Source organism: Impatiens glandulifera, chromosome 7 (assembly GCF_907164915.1).
Source record: "Impatiens glandulifera chromosome 7, dImpGla2.1, whole genome shotgun sequence".
NCBI lineage: Eukaryota > Viridiplantae > Streptophyta > Magnoliopsida > Ericales > Balsaminaceae > Impatiens > Impatiens glandulifera.
In genome coordinates this window covers 15336445-15352973 of record NC_061868.1, presented here as the reverse complement: position 1 = coordinate 15352973, position 16529 = coordinate 15336445, and the positions used below count along the sequence as shown (strand labels likewise).

The following is a 16529-nucleotide window of genomic DNA, read 5'->3' as shown; positions in this document are numbered from 1 at the left end:
CAATCAATACAAACACCATTATGAACACTTTAACGAAAGGGATGAAAATGCTAGAAGGGGATGAAAATGCTAGATATCTCATATGAAATTAAATTTGGAAACAAAACTAATTGAGAAACATAGTTATTGAATGTTTCTTATTTGATTCAGATTTAGAAACAAAAATGTTTAGAAATGGGCAGCAATAAAATAGAGATTACTTATTTTTTTAGTATAATAGTAGATGAAAGGTAACTAGATCAAGAAACCTTGACAATTTACACCGACTAGGTCGTTGTCCGTAAAACCAACACGTTCTTCAACTTCTCGTTCTCTTCGTAACTGAATCTCATAGCTCATTGTTCCTTTCACGTAACGAAAAATATGTTTTTACTGAATGTTGGTGTAGAGTGGTAGGTTGTTTCATGTATCGACTCACTGGGCCAGATGCATAAGAGATATTGGGTCGAGTGTGCGTCAAGTACCTGAGACACCTGATGATATGCTTATACTCCTTCGGATCCACTAAGCTTCTTTCCACATTCTTTCCGAGCTGCAACTTTTCTTCCATCGGATACTTGCTCGAGTTTTAATTCTCCATTGCAAATTGTTTTAACACCTTTTTCGTATAGGTTGCCTACTTCACCTCGATGTTATATTTCTTCTAGTCCACCTCGATACAAGGGTAGTACGAGAGTAGCATGAGATCACTCATCTTAAACTCCTTCATCGTCTATTTTTTAAACACTTCAATGCCCTTGATTCTTGATTCTGCTATAATCAAGTCGTCGACATTTCACGGCCTGCTCTTGAGAATATTTCACGAAGCTCAGACTCATCATTCTCTTGTTGAGGCAAGTATTCAACGCCCTTAGTTCTTGACGTAGTCCGTAGATAGGTTTGTATAACTTGTACACCTTGTTCTCTTCATTTTTTTATGATGAAGCCTTTAGGTTGAACGAAGTAGACTTCTTCTACGATGTCACCATTGAGAAAAAATGATTTTACATCTAAGTGGTGGATCTCACATCCACGATGAGCTGTGATGGAAAGAATTAGTCTGACTGTGTCAAGTTTCATCACTGGTGCAAAGGTCTTCTCAAAGTCAACGTCTTTCTTTTGCACATAGCCTTTCGCTACCAATCTCGCTTTGTGCTTGAGGATGTTGCATTTTCTGTGTCTTTTCAACTTGAAAACCCACTTTAACCCGATGGTCTTGTGACAGAGTGGTAAATCGGTGAACTCTCATGTCTTGTTCTTCCTGTTGGACACAAGCTCTTTCTTCATGGCCTCATTCAACGGCTTTTCAGCTATCGCCTCGTGATATGTTGTTGGCTCATCGATGGTGAGGAACAAAAATTCATCAAGATTCATCTCTACTAGCGGTGCCTCTGCATAGACATCGACGAGGGAATGGAGTTTAATGGGGCCAGCTTCAGTTGTGGACTAACCCGAGCTCTCTTAATGACGATTGGAGTTAGGTATAGTTGTTGCATTTTCCAACTCTATTAGGTTGTCGTCATCTCGTATGATTCTAAACTCCACGGAATTTTGTACGAACTTGTTGTCATCGTAGCACCACTCCCACTTCTTCGAGCAAGACATCTCTACTCACATAAAATTTCCTGCAAGCTAGATCAAGAAACATGTGCGCCTTGCTTTCGTCTTCGACACCAAGGTACACCATGGCTTTACTTCGATCATCAAGCTTCTTGAGATGTGGTCATGTAGTCTTAACAAGTCCGGTAAACATAAGAACTCTCAAGTGCTTTAAATGAGGTCGATTACCGGTCCACACCTGGTAAGTGTGCAAGTTCCTAACACCTTTGTCGACAAGCGGTTCAAGAGATAAATTGCATGTATCACTGCCTCTCCCCAAAGGTTTGGTTGTACATGCATGCTCTTTAGTAAGCTCCCCACAGCACCTATCATGGTACGATTTATTCTCTCCACCACATCGTTTTGTTATGGAGTGTATGATGTTGTGAGGTGACGTTCAACTCCCACCTCTTTGCAAAACTGTGCAAATTTTTGAGATGTGAACTCTCCACCTCGATTAGAATGCAAAGCCTTTAGTTTTTGCTCGGACTTGTTCTCCACAAGCCACTTGAACTTCTTGAATGTTTCAAAAGCTTATCATTTTTCTCTAAGCATGTACACCCACATCAAACGACTATAATCATCAGTAAAAGAAAATACTTGTTACTGGCGAGTGATGGAGGGGTGATCGGATTGCACATATCCGCGTGCACAAGTTGTAGGAGATGTTCGGCATGAAAACTAGATTGGTCAAGAAATGATAGCCTTGTTTTCTTTGCGATCATGCAACTCTCACACAATTGGTTGGGGTGTATGATCTTGGGCAATCCTATAGCCATCTCCTTCTCCCCATCATCTTGAGCACATAAAAGTTTACATTCCAAAGTCTCGCGTGCCATAGACAAGCTGGATCGATTAACGATGTTAATAGATAAACATGTTGCCTAGTCTCGAGAGAAATCTTGTATAACCGATTCGAAGATTTCTCCACCTTCATCAATAAAACACAATTTTGGTCGAACATCTTTAAGAGCGAGTTAGCCTTTTTCTATCATCTAACCGAGACTTATAATATTACTTATCAATTTTGGAATGTAATATACCTTGGTCATTATATGTTGATCACCATTCTTGTATTCGAACAAGATGGATCCTAGGCCCTTGATCTCGACGAGTGATCCATCTCCAAACTTCACATTTCTGGTAATTTTCTTATTGAGCTCATTGAACTTCTCTCGATGACCCTTCATATGGTTGCTTGCTTCATTGTCAAGGTACCACACGTTGGTGTGATTATACTCATCGCCATTTGCGAGGATGTTCACCATGACTTTCTCTTCATTGAGAAACACCACCTCTAGTTCCTCCTTGGACGATTCTTGCACGAGCTCTTCGAGGTTTGTATCCTCGTCTTTGGGCAAAGCATTCGTCACATCCTTAGAAAAAATTAATGATGGATTTTCATCATGTAAGCTAGTGAGGTTTGCCTCATTATTGGGCCTTTTGTTAAGGCACTCGGACGCGTAGTGCTTATACTTTTGATAAGCATAACACTTCACTATGCTCTTATCTTTGCGGGGCTTGGTGTCTTTTTGTCGAGGTGAGCTTTCTCCATGACCTCGCCCTTATTCTTGTCCTTTTCCATGACCTCGATTATCTCCATCGTTCTTCATGCGAATCGCCTTGAATTGTGTCTTCAAGGTTTGCACTTTTGCCTCCTTAACTCTCTCAACTCCAACATGCATTATCTTTAGAATCTCCCACGCTAGCTTGGAAGAATCCTTCTCGGCCACCATGAGAAGGACATCCTTGGGGAGCGCTTGATAGATGGCGGCGAGAGCCATTCTATCCTTTTGTTCGTCGACCTCATCGAGCATCACGACTTCTCACACTCCTTGTGCTTGTAAGTTTACCCGCATCTTCAACGCCCACACAGAGTAGTAACTCTTCGTGAGTAACGAATATGAGAGCATCACATTCCATTCACTTATGATCTTCATTTCCGTTACATCTCTGGTTGATCTTATCGACGACATGTTCTTCAGATATGTTCTGATATCAAATGTTGGTTCTTATTATCATATCTTCTAAGAATAATTATAAAAAGGAAACGTTGGAAAAACTGAGAAGGATAATAATATTTGTTGAAGAGGAAAAGTTTTAAAAGTCTTAAGTGTCTTAAGTGTTATATATCAACCTTTACAAACAACCCTTATAAAGGAGTAGCCTAGAAACCTTAAATTAATTATACATGAAAGCTTAAGCCTATTAATAATTATATAAGACCTAATTGCATAAAAGACAATACACTACAACAAAATATACATACAGTGACCAATAATTACCAACGCATATTAACTGTTGGTAAAAATCTTAACAAAAAAGGTTTTTGCCAACCTTTAATATTTATGACAACCTTTACAAATAACAAAAATAAAATTTAAAAATTATTTTGCGGGTCATAAGCTAGGGCGGGTCACTTCTAATAAGTGGGTTAAAGAGATGAGTTTCTCATTAACTTTCATTTTCACTTCTCTCTCTAGGATCCCTCTTCTGTCACACACTCTGAATCTCTTCTAATCCTTCTTCTCTACGACCTCTAATCTCCTCTAATTTCTTCTTCTATTGTGACCCATCATTTATCAGGCTTGATCTTCAATTACGACGATAATGCTCAGAACAAGGTCCTCATGGAGAAGTCATGGACTAACGACCCTCACTACATCAAGCGTGTCAAGATCTTCGCTCTCACGCTTTTGAAGATGGTTGTTCATGCCCGCTCCGGCGACACCATTAAGATTACGGGCCTTATGCAATGGAAGATTTACGGAGACACCATCATAGTCATGGATTCCTTCGCTCTCCCCGTTGAAGGCACGAAGACTAGGGTTACTGCCTAGGAGGACACTTATGAGTACATGGTCGAATATTCCTAGATGAACAAGTAGGTTTTATTTTATTTTATTTTATTTCAACATGGAAATTAGATTACATTGAGTAAAAACCAGAAGGTGTAGATAGTGGAGATTACAATACCATAGCTAATAACAGAAGAAAATAATAATTTTCATGTTAGTTGAAGAGATATTGAAGATGATAGTTCTCTAGTGTTGTTCTGATCTAAACCAAGAATATCTCAATGATCTTCTTCTCTATCACAATACCAAAAAATTATCTTCTCTTCTATTATTATGTTTTATGTTTATCCTTGTTTAGGTTTCGATATGCTGCAAATACAGCACCAGAAGTGTACAAAACTGTTTTGTATTATGTATGTCTAAAAGGAACAGATACTTTAGATGCTTATGTTATGTTTTCTCTAACAGATACTTTAGATGCTTATGTTATGTTTTCTCTTTGTTTCTTAAGGTTGTTGGAAGTCAAAGCACATATAATTATGCAGGACACTTCGTTTTATAAACAATGGTCGCGGTAATTGATTTTGTTATTGAACATTCTATTGTTAGATTTTATAATGTTTATTTATGAACATGAAACTTAAGTTATTTTCTTATTGTTAGATAAATTAGATAGTTAATTAATGAGTAATTAACTATCTAAAGAACTTAATCAAACTCAACCCTTTGTGTAGGAAAAGCCAGGATTGGTCATATTCTCAAATTGGCCAATCAAACCAATATCATAGAAGCAACACAAACCAAATCCATCTAATTGATCTATCTTCTCAACATCAGTAGAAGACCGGTTCGGCTCAACTTCAGAATCAGTGAAACATCTTTCTCAGAGATCGGTTGCTACTCTTCTGAATCAAGACCGGTCAATGTAGCAAACTGATATGAAGTCTGGTCGGCACAAAACATTGACTCAATTCTAAATGACCGTACAATCCTAACGGGAAGATTAATCAAGATCAAATCAAAAATATGGAACTGTTGGAAGTTTCCATTTGATGTAATAGGTTCATTTTAGGAATAGGGAGAAGAAGATTTTCAAATATGTAGACTGTGTTATTTCCTTTTTAATACAAGTCTGTTGATAGACTGTAAACTGTAGAAGATTGCCAAGTGAACAGATATACCTATTTTGGTATAAGTCCAAATGTAGCCTCCAAGGAGCAGATATTTGTCCAATCGACCAGCTGTTAAACTCAATATAAGACAAACTGGCCGACTATATTATTTCTTGGGAAGCATCAACCGCATTTAATGCATTACAGCTCATTTTGACCAACCAATCAGATTCAAGGATTACCATGCAGGTATCCGTTGAAAGAGAAATATGATCGTTGTCATATTTCTACTATATAAGGAGAAGCTTAAGAACAGAAGCAATAGTTTTTTACAAGTTACAAGAGTTGAAGTTACAATACAGTTCTTTGAATCACAATCAACAGAACAGCCTTTCAGAGAGTATGAAGTCTACTATTATTACAATCTGTCCGAAAGTGTAAAAATGTATTATAATTCTATTCATTTTGTGTGAGAGTTGTAAGTCAATAACGAGCCGTAAATAATCCTCGGTTATTTGACATATTGTAAGGTGTAATTGAATATTCTTAGTGAATATCCTTCTCAAGGTTTGAGCAGAAGGGGTGACGTAGGAGTTTTATCTCTGAACATCCATAAATCTTGTGTTGTGTTCTTTCTTCTTTCCTTTCATCCTTACTATCCAATCTGTGTGTGTTTCTTCAAGTTGAAACAAACTACTTCCGCACTTGAACTCGGTTCAAGAGTTTGTGACAGCATGTGTAGTGTTGAGACCGGTATTAATCTCTAAACGGATTAGTACCAACCGTTATGAGTATGTAAGCATTCTCCTTTAGCCGGACCCCGGTCCTCTATCTGCGATCCCGATCCTATCACTTATGTTGAACCAGCAATCGTGATTGGTTCGCCAGATTGCTCAATTCTCGCAACAAATGTGGAAACTGGAACATCCATTGCTCGTTTAGAAGATGCTCATGGGTGGGTTTATATATTTTAATTTACCTGTATTTTCATATGACTTTGAGGAATTAACATTTTATTCTACTTTATATTAGGGATTATGTTAATTGAATTGTTAACTTAACTGAATCAACAATTGCATCTAGAGATGATGCAGGATGTATTAAGTTATTTTTATTTGTTATATGCTTATACTTAGATTTGAATTATATTAGCTATCAAAGTAATAAACATTAATAAATTTATACTTTACGCATTCAACTGAAGGATAACATGTACAGTTTGAATGTCTGAATCATGTCTTTGATATTCGACCTAACCTGTCTTGCTTTTTCACTAGAGCCATAATGAGAACAATCATGTCCTTGATAAACATTAAGTAATCAAAGTTGTATGCATTCAACTTAAGGGTAACATGTACAGTTTGAATGTTTGAATCATGTCTTTGATATTCGACCTAACTTGTCTTGCTTTTTCACTAAAGCCATAATGAGCACAAAAGTTTCCATGAGTATATTCTTTGAAATGGAAACTACAAAAGATATGTAATAGCTATGAATGAAAGAAATTCACATTTTTTTAAGTTGAAACACTTAAATGGCTATGAAATTGCACGTTTGGCTGCATATTTTATGTGAATGTTTTTGTTTATACATGTAAATAAGGTTTTTACTTAAGAACATCATTGGGGAGGCAAAAACAGGATGATTGCTTACTATCATGTGACCATCAGGCTCGAGAAAGACTACTCTACTTAATGTTCTGGCAGGTCAAACAATGGCTTCCCCTCGTTTGCATTTGTCTAGCTTATTTGAAATCAATGGCAGGCAAATTTCAAACAAAGCACACAAGTAAGATTTTGTTGTATGAATATAAATCACATCTTCATCTATTTTAACATTTTTATCATCATATCATTATGGTTTCATATTTGCGTATGTTAGATAAGAAGATTTGTTCTTCTCATAGTTGCATGTTTGAGAAACGTTGTCTCTTGCAGCAGAGCTCCAACTTTGGGAGATAATATTTGTTGAAGAGAGGGATGAATATGTCAACGATCTTTTGTTTAAACTCAATTTGGTATGCATCTAATCTCTTAAGGAGTTGAATATTAAAGAGTTTTGAGTTTCTTTTTTATGCCAACTTCTGATATTTCTTTCATTTTCTATGTGTGAATTTCACCTTAAAGGTCAGCTGTGCTCATTCCCGTATTGGGAATGCAAAAGTGTGGGGAATCAGTGGTGGTGAAAAGAAACATTTATCAATGGCATGTGAAATGATTGCGAGCCCATCTGTCATTTTTGTTGATGAGCCTACAATAGATAATGTGTGTGATATAGCATACTTAAGCAATACTTTAACAATTGGCTTGCATTATTTTTGTTCAATGAGATCTAAACCTAGATGGAAACCTAATGAACCCTTTTTTTATCATTCTTTCTACTTCTTTCCGTAAAATCATCCCAGAAATGAAGGACTCATTTAATTCCCAAAAAATCAATTAGCCATGTTCTTTTAGGTACATATATGAAAAGTGAAAACTAAGTGTAACTTCTACAGGATTTGATGCCTTCCAGGTAGAGAAGGTGATGGAAACTCTCAAATAGCTAACACAGGATGGACATACTATGATTTGTACTATACAACAACCCCGAGTTTCAGTTTATGCCAAATTCGACGATAGTGTGCTACTCACAGAAGGTGCACTAGTCTATAGTGGTGTTGCTCGTGTTGAACCATTGACTTATTTTGCAAATATGGGGTAAGTTATATACCTTTTTATGCAATATATGTTAATAATGCTTTTTTTTTCTACTTTCTTTTCTAATTTTACAAGTCATGTTCGAAGGGAAAAGTTACAGTTCTAATATAATCAAAAGTTTCATGCGTTCTGATAGAACCAAAGGCTTAATAAAAGCTGACCTTTTTAAAAAATATTTTGATTTTCCAATCCATTCATGATAAAAGAACATAATAATATTGAATAACAGATTTCTAAGACAATATCGGGTATGTATGTTCTTACACTTAGCAACAATGTCAACCATAAGTACCTCTCCAAAACAATGTTTAAAATGTGCAAACAACTTTTAACCTTGAACGAATATGACACATAAATACAATGAACCTTCTAAGATATGTTTTTAACTCTCATTCTATTTCATTCATTCATTTTTTATATTTTAAAAGGTGTTGCTGTCATTTATCAATGCATTGTTATTTTAGTTGGAAGGATGGGATCGATTTGAGTTGTAAGCTTTGTTGATTGACAAGGGAGTTGTTGAGACATCTTCCACTTTATGCGAAATTGAATCTACTTAAAGGTATTATTCTACCTTTTTTATGTCTTTTTTGTTTTGATTATTGCAATATTCTTTATTGGTAGTATATTGTTAGAACTCTAAGTATAATATTAGATGAGCGGATATTGTGATTCTTCTTCTTATCTTCTTGTATTAGATATTTCTTCTAATATTATTGATATAAGGTTTATATATACTTTTTGTTTGAGTTATATACTGTTAAAGAAAAATTAATCATTTGTATTTGATTTTTTCTTTTGATGGTATTGATGGCTGACTGAAGTATTCATCCTCAATTTTCAACTGCAAGAAGAAAGAAATGTGGACACATCAACCATGTTTTTTTCTTTCAAATTGTCTATATTTAATTCACATCAATATATTTTTTCTATTTATAATCTTAAAAAGAATATTTTTTTACATAATTGAAGTGGAGGCCCAAGTAGAAGATCAAGTAGATGAAAATCATCCATTTTTAGTTTTCTATTTCAGCTTTGTTGTTCAATATTATTTTGTTTGTTTTAGATCTTTTGAATCTTTTGACTATGATACGATTAAATGAGAGAATTTATGTTTTGTTATAATTAAAAATGTCAATAATTAGTAGTAAATAATTTTTTTTAATGATTATTTAATTTTAAAAAATAAACAAAAATATATTATAAAAAATTGTCAAAAAATCAATATTATAATATAAAGAATTGCTAAAAAGTAAAAAGACTTTTAGCAACACTTAAATTAATGTTACCGACGCTTCATTAAGCGTTTTTATAACTTGCGCCCACCGTGCTTCTGGAGACGCATAAATAAGTGTCGGTAATATTTTTGGCGACGTTTTTAAAGGTTGGCAAAAAATAATTTTAAGCGTCACCGAAAGTCTTTTTTATTGTAGTGATAAAGACCAACAACTTTCAATTTGCTGACAACTAATTCTTAGACTCACACTATAATCGAGATAATGTATGAAAAACCTCCATAGAGTGAATTTGAAGGGGTGTTGCAGAGGTTTTAGGTTTCCGACATCCGAAGTTATTGTTGAAATGTGCTCAACTTCAAAAGAAATTTATCTGAATTCGTCAAGGTCGTCGAATGTCTGAAGAGGAGGCATTGTTATGGAACTTGATTAAACCCTGATCGAAAAGCCTAGGAGTCACCACGTGGAGGCACCAAAATTATCTGATGAAGAAACTATTTGTTTCTTTTTCTTTTTTCTACTTTGTCTATTTTTATCTCTTTTTATTACCACCCCTGAATTTATTTCCTTTTTTAATTATGGCCCTAGTCTGTTGGGTCACCTGTCATTTAGTAGTAATCATAAGGGAATATATGAGAATATATACTCAGTCACCCCTTGCATGATTTTGGAAATTAATTTTTTGAATGAATGAGCAATTGCTCATCCTTTTATCATCTTCCAATCTTCTTCAACCCTCCTTAGGCTTCATCTATAAGGTAAAACAATATTCTCTTCTCATCTTCTTTTTAAAACGTAACAGAAAGTAGAGAGATGGAGAGAATTTTATATGCAAGCAACTGATTATCTGATTCTACTAATTGTTGGAGAAGCACGAGAACTCTTGCATAAGTTAGCGATGCATCGTTTGGGGCTCTTAGATCTTATACTGTAATAACTATTTGTAAGTAGTGAAAAATATTTATGTATTTTTATTTGTCTATTATTTTTTAGTCTTAATTGTGGGTTTTTTTTTATGAATGCAGCTCTTCTTTGCAAGATTGCTGCTTTAATTATTGGAGGGAGAACACAAAATTGCAGATTTATAAATTTGTTTGTTTGGCTTGGATTCTTTGATCCAATGGCTTGGGTAGCTTCACAAAGCTCCCATGAACATGTTGATCATGATCTCAAGGTATAAACAACCTAGATGATGATTAAATCGTTCAAAATAGTTTGTGATCAAAACTTGGATTTTTTATTTAAAAGTTGTTTTGGTGATAAATGAGTTATCCAACAACTTCCTTATACCTCGTATATTTGATTGGTACCAAAACAAAAATACTGACTGTTCGTTTTGACTAAATCAAGAACTCAAAATTTTCAAATATTTTGAAAATTTTAATTTTAATCAAACATGATCCAAATAATTCTCCAACATGATTACAATCATGTTGGGAAGCTTTATGGGTTGTGATTCAATAGAATTAGCCCAAGAAAAGTAAATACGTTTTTTATTTTTAAAATTCAAATTTGAGTTTTTCTGTTTTAGGTTGATTGATTGTTTCTAACTTATTCAGAAAATTCATAAATGATCATATGATCGATTTCCAACCATAAACAGAAAGTATAAGCTTATGCTATCTGAATATAAAAATTTCAAATTCAAAATGTAAATATGAATTAGAGGTGATTGTAACTTTACCAAGGATTGGAAAATACTCCTTGATCCTTAGGGAAGCTTTTGGAATTCTCAGATCCAAGCTTTAAGGCCTCAAATAGAAAATTCGAAAAATACGAAAGCTTGGCGTGTTTTTGTTTTTTTTCGATTTGAAGGTGGATAGTGGATTCATTTGCTTAGTAATGACTCAGGGGGTGTATTTATAGCATCCCTGAGTGAGTGGAGACTTCAAGTGGATTGAATTAGCCAAAAAACCATTAATGGCGTTTTGGATCTTCTTCTGGCCACTTGAAGATATAGGAATGAATCACCCCTATGGAAGTAGAAGAAATGATCACCGAAGTAGGGAGATCATTTCATCTTTTGAATCATCCAAAAAGGTGGACTATCGGCTGAGTTCTAAATTTGCAAAATCAAAGACGGGTCTTTGATATTATCTTCTCCGGTGTCGCGATGTAGACGATGGTGGTTATCAAAGTAGTGTCATTTTGAGTGTAAATGCAAACGCAAAGCATTCCGTCCGCGTCTGTCCATTCTGTCGTGTTTCAGCTGACGGATCTAAAGCTCGCGTTAGCGTGTTCGTTACTTCGCGGGCGCAAGGTCATTTGGTTGCAGCGAGTTATGCAGGCGCGTCTGGGGAGTTGGATGAAAATTCAGCGTTCATTCGATGAACGTGGTTTCGGCTATAGCCATTCCATAGAATTTTGGCAACACCCGATTAAAATTTTATTTTTTATTTAGAACCTTATTGGATTGTTTGAAATTGATTTTTTTACCCTCTAGTTTTAATTTTGATCTTTTTAAATGCACAAAATATTAAAATAAATTTGGCAAATATTTTACCAATTTATTTATTTTTTTTGCATATTTTAGGGTAAAATAAATAATTTTGGGAGATGAAATGTTACCTCATTTCATCCTAAATTATTTATTTTAATCCCTTATTTTTTCCTAAAATTATTTTAAGATGAATGAGTGCAACATTTATCCCAAATAATTTTATTTTTTATTTTGGTCATCTTTTCTAATTAATTAGGTTTAATTATCACAATAATTAATCTAATTAATTATATTATTTGGGTTTTATCCTTAGAGTTAATTATTTTGATTTTATTTAGTCAAAAATAAACCAAAGTAGTTATTCTAATTTTATAAATTGATGTGTAGATTTTTAGTACTTACAAAGTGCCTCTTTCGAATTGAGTTTGAATGCAACAATCTGGTTTTGAAAACGTTGAATTGAGTATGACATCTAACACTATGTTATCTAGTCCAATTTATAACGAGGGGGTTTAGAAAGATAGAACATGTAGTGTGCTGATTATTGTAGTGACCTAGTGATGTTGTGTATATCAATTCATCGAGGTGCTTCCAAGCGTTGTTGTAGGGATCTTTCTTTGGTGATTATCATAACAAGGATAACTCTTGAGGAATCCTATTTTACATAACTTAACAAAGTACCCGTAAAATCCATGGGGGAATGATAATCATAGGTATTAAAACATCAATTCCTATTTAACATTAATATGAATAGATTATTCAAGACTTAGTCATGTATAAATGGCTAATGGTTTAATGCCATGAGATATGAAGGGAACATGAAACTTTTAGTAACTTTCATGTAGGTTACTAACAAGTAATACCTTCATGTTGATCGTAAACATATGATCATGAGACTATCAATAGATGAGTCTTGGTGAGGAAGCTAACACACTTGCCTATAAGGGCTTACTAACAAGTAATGCATCGTGTGATATTTATGATCATGGTACCATCCACGGATAGATTTTTCGCGGGAGTTGACAAACTTGCCACGAATGTCACTCACAAATGAGGTTGAAGATGATCATATATAAACGATTGTTGTACTATCAACAAATCGATTTTTGTGTTCGTGAATAAGAAGGAGAGTTGAGAAATAGGATTTTTGATCAGAGTACCTATTTGGAAGATAGGGTTTAAATATATAATTATCAAGAGATAAGGTTTTACGTATGGGTCATATACATATGATCTCTGGTTCTTGTTGATAGACAAGATTGTTAACGGCTCATCTTACAAATGATCTATGTGCTTGTCAATAAACAAGGCTTGGATACCTATCGAGAGATAGGGTTTTGCTTGATAGTATTTTGATAGGAGAATGCCTAATAGGGATGGAATTTTGGAATACATATTCAAGCGATAAGGTTTTATTTACCCATTCAGGCGATAGGGTTTCGTGTGATTGGATCATGTACAAATGATCTTGAGGCTTGTGGACAGACAAGGCTTGGGTATCTATCAAGAGATGGCATTTGGAATACCTATTCGAGTGATAGGACTTTATTTACCTATTTGGGCGATAGGGTTTCGTGTGATTGGATCATATACAAATAATCTCGAGGCTTGTCGACAGACAAGGCTTGGGTATCTATCAAGAGATAAAGTTTGGTTGCATTGATATTGTAATAGGAGATATCTAACGAGAGATAGGGTTTTAGCGGAATCATATATAAACGATGTTTCGACCTATCGACATATAGGATTTCTAACGGAACCATATAAAAATGATGGATCAACCTATTGACAAATAAGGTTTTCAGAAGGAATCGTGTAGAACGATTAGTGCATCTATCAACAGATATGGTTTCTAATGGAACCATATACAAATGATGTCTTGACCTATTAACGGATAAGGTTTTCAGACGAAATCGTGTACGAACGATTAGCGCACATATCAATAGATAGGGTTTTTAACATAACCATATACAAATAATGTATCGACCTTTTAATAGATAAGGTTTTCAGATGAAATTGTGTATGAACGATTAGTGCACCTATCCACGTATAGGGTTTCTACCAAAATCATATAAAAATGATGTCTCGACCTATCAACATATAGATTTTTCAGACGGAATCATGTACAAATGATTAACACACATATCAACAGATAGGGTTTCTAATAGAACCATATACATATAATAACCCGACCTATCAACAGATAGGGTTTTCAGACGGAATCGTGTACGAACGATTAGTGCACCTATCAATAGATAGAGTTTCTAACGGAACTATATATAAATGATGTCTTGACCTATCGACATATAGGATTATAGTCACGGAGTTGTGTATGAACGACATCTCGACCTATCGAAAAATAGGATTTAGTGATGAAGTCGTGTACGAACAACGTCTCAACTTATTGACAAATAGGATTTAGTCACAGAGTCGTGTACGAACGACGTCTCGACCTAATAATAAATAGGATTTAGTCACGGAGTACTGTACAAATGACGTCTCGACCTATTGAAAAATAGGATTTATTCACGGAGTCGTGTACGAACGAAGTCTCGATCTATTGACAAATAGGATTTAGTCATAGATTTGTGTACGAACGACGTCTCGACCTATCGACAAATATGATTTAGTTGCGGAGTCGTGTGCGAATGACGTCTCGACCTATTGACAAATAGGATTTAGTCACAGAGTCGTGTATGAACGACGTCTCAACCTATTAATAAATAGGATTTAGTCATAGAGTCGTGTACAAACGACGTCTTGACCTATTGACAAATAGAATTTAGTCATAGAGTCGTATATGAACGACGTCTCAACCTATTGACAAATAGGATTTAGTCATAGAGTCGTGTACGAATGACGTCTCGACCTATTAACAAATAGAATTTTGTCACAGAGTCTTGTATAAATGACGTCTCGACCTATTAACAAATAGGATTTAGTCATGGATTCATGTACGAACGATGTCTCGACCTATTAACAAATAGGATTTAGTCAAGGAGTTGTGTACGAACGACGTCTCAACCAATCGACAAATAAGATTTAGCCACGGAGTCATGTACGAATGACGTCTTGACCTATTGACAAATATGATTTAGCCACGGAGTAGTGTACAAACGACGTCTTAAACCTATTAACAAATATGATTTAGTCATGTACGAACGACGTTTCAACCTATCGACAAATAAGATTTAGTCATAGAGTCGTGTATAAATGATGTCTTGACCTATTAACAAATAGGATTTAGTCATAGAGTCATGTACAAACGATGTCTCGACCTATCGACAAATAATATTTAGTCACAGAGTCGTGTACGAACGATGTCTCGACCTCTCAACAAATAGGATTTAGCCTCGGAGTCATGTACGAATGATGTCTCGACCTATCGAAAAATAGGATTTAACTAGATTATGTATAAATCTTAGGTCCTTGTTGACAGACAAGATTGTTAATGGTTCATCTTACACATGATATCTATGCTTGTTAACAATCAAGGCTTACAACGGAATCGTATACAAACTATTTATTGCACCTATCGATAGATAGCGTTTGAGATACATATTCACAAATAGGATTCTAAGATGGGATCGTGTACGAATGATCTCACGTACCTATCAACAGATAGGGTTTAGGATATAAAACTACAATTAGGGTTTTTAACGGAATTGTATATAAACGATCTATTGCTCATATACCAACAAATAGGGTTTGGGATACCTATCCACAATCGGAGTTCTAAACGGGATCGTGTACGAATAATATCTCGTACCTATCAACAAATTGAGTTTAGGGAGACTTAAATTGCTTATTTACTTTTGTATTATCGTTCGTGGCTCTACGACTTTTAAGGAAATATTTCAATAGAATCCTTGTTTCCTTTTTTTCGAAGTATCCTTCACAGATATTTGAAATCCGTCAATCGACGTTTCAAACTTTATTTATGGATAGATGACTCATGTTTTTGGATAAGGAAACATTTTTTTATTTTTCCCAATTCCTATCCTTATTTATCTCTCTTTTTTCGAGATTGGAATGAACCTTGATCCTTCTAATAAATCATAACATTTCCAGATTCAAAATGTATTCGGGGCTAGGCTTTGAACATCTTTTCCATCCTTCTTGATCATTTTTCTTTCATCAAGAAATAAGATTTGTTTTTCTCCAACTTTCGTGACATCAACTATAAATTAGATATGGTTTACAAATGATTATCCATAATCATAACCCTCGAGGAAGATAGTTAATTCCAACATTTTTACAAAAGAGTGCAACTTATTTTTGGTTGTTTGGCCCTGAACTACATTTCTTTAAAGTACAACTCATCGCAAAAACATTTTGGAGAGGTTTTTCGACTTTCTGCTTTGGGTTTTATTTTCCATTTTTATCTTTTTTTTGTTGGTTGGCGGGTATATCTGGTAGAATCGGTACATCATTGCCATTGACGTAGCAATCAAGACTAGAGTTTGAGTAGGCAATGGATGGTGATTTCAATACCTCAACCACTTGAGACGTTTATTTTTTTTGCTCCCATGGTATATTTGGTAGAATTGGTACATTATGCTCTTTTCGTAGCAATCATGACTAGAGTTTGAGTGAGCACGAATGGTGATTTAAATACCTCAACCAACACAGGAACATTTTTCAATTTTTTAGAGATTTTCGGAACT

The 16529-nt window shown here is 34.8% G+C and overlaps 1 protein-coding gene across 1 annotated transcript; it reads right to left on the bottom strand.

The window, feature by feature from the left end:
• Positions 1-2347: 2347 nt before the first annotated feature.
• Positions 2348-3395, bottom strand: LOC124909563. The gene is made up of 3 exons (XM_047450233.1): positions 3167-3395; positions 2622-3106; positions 2348-2509 (listed from the first exon to the last, which is right to left on the bottom strand). Exons 1-3 carry the CDS (start codon positions 3393-3395, stop codon positions 2348-2350), a joined length of 876 nt encoding a protein of 291 aa, XP_047306189.1.
• Positions 3396-16529: the final 13134 nt, after the last annotated feature.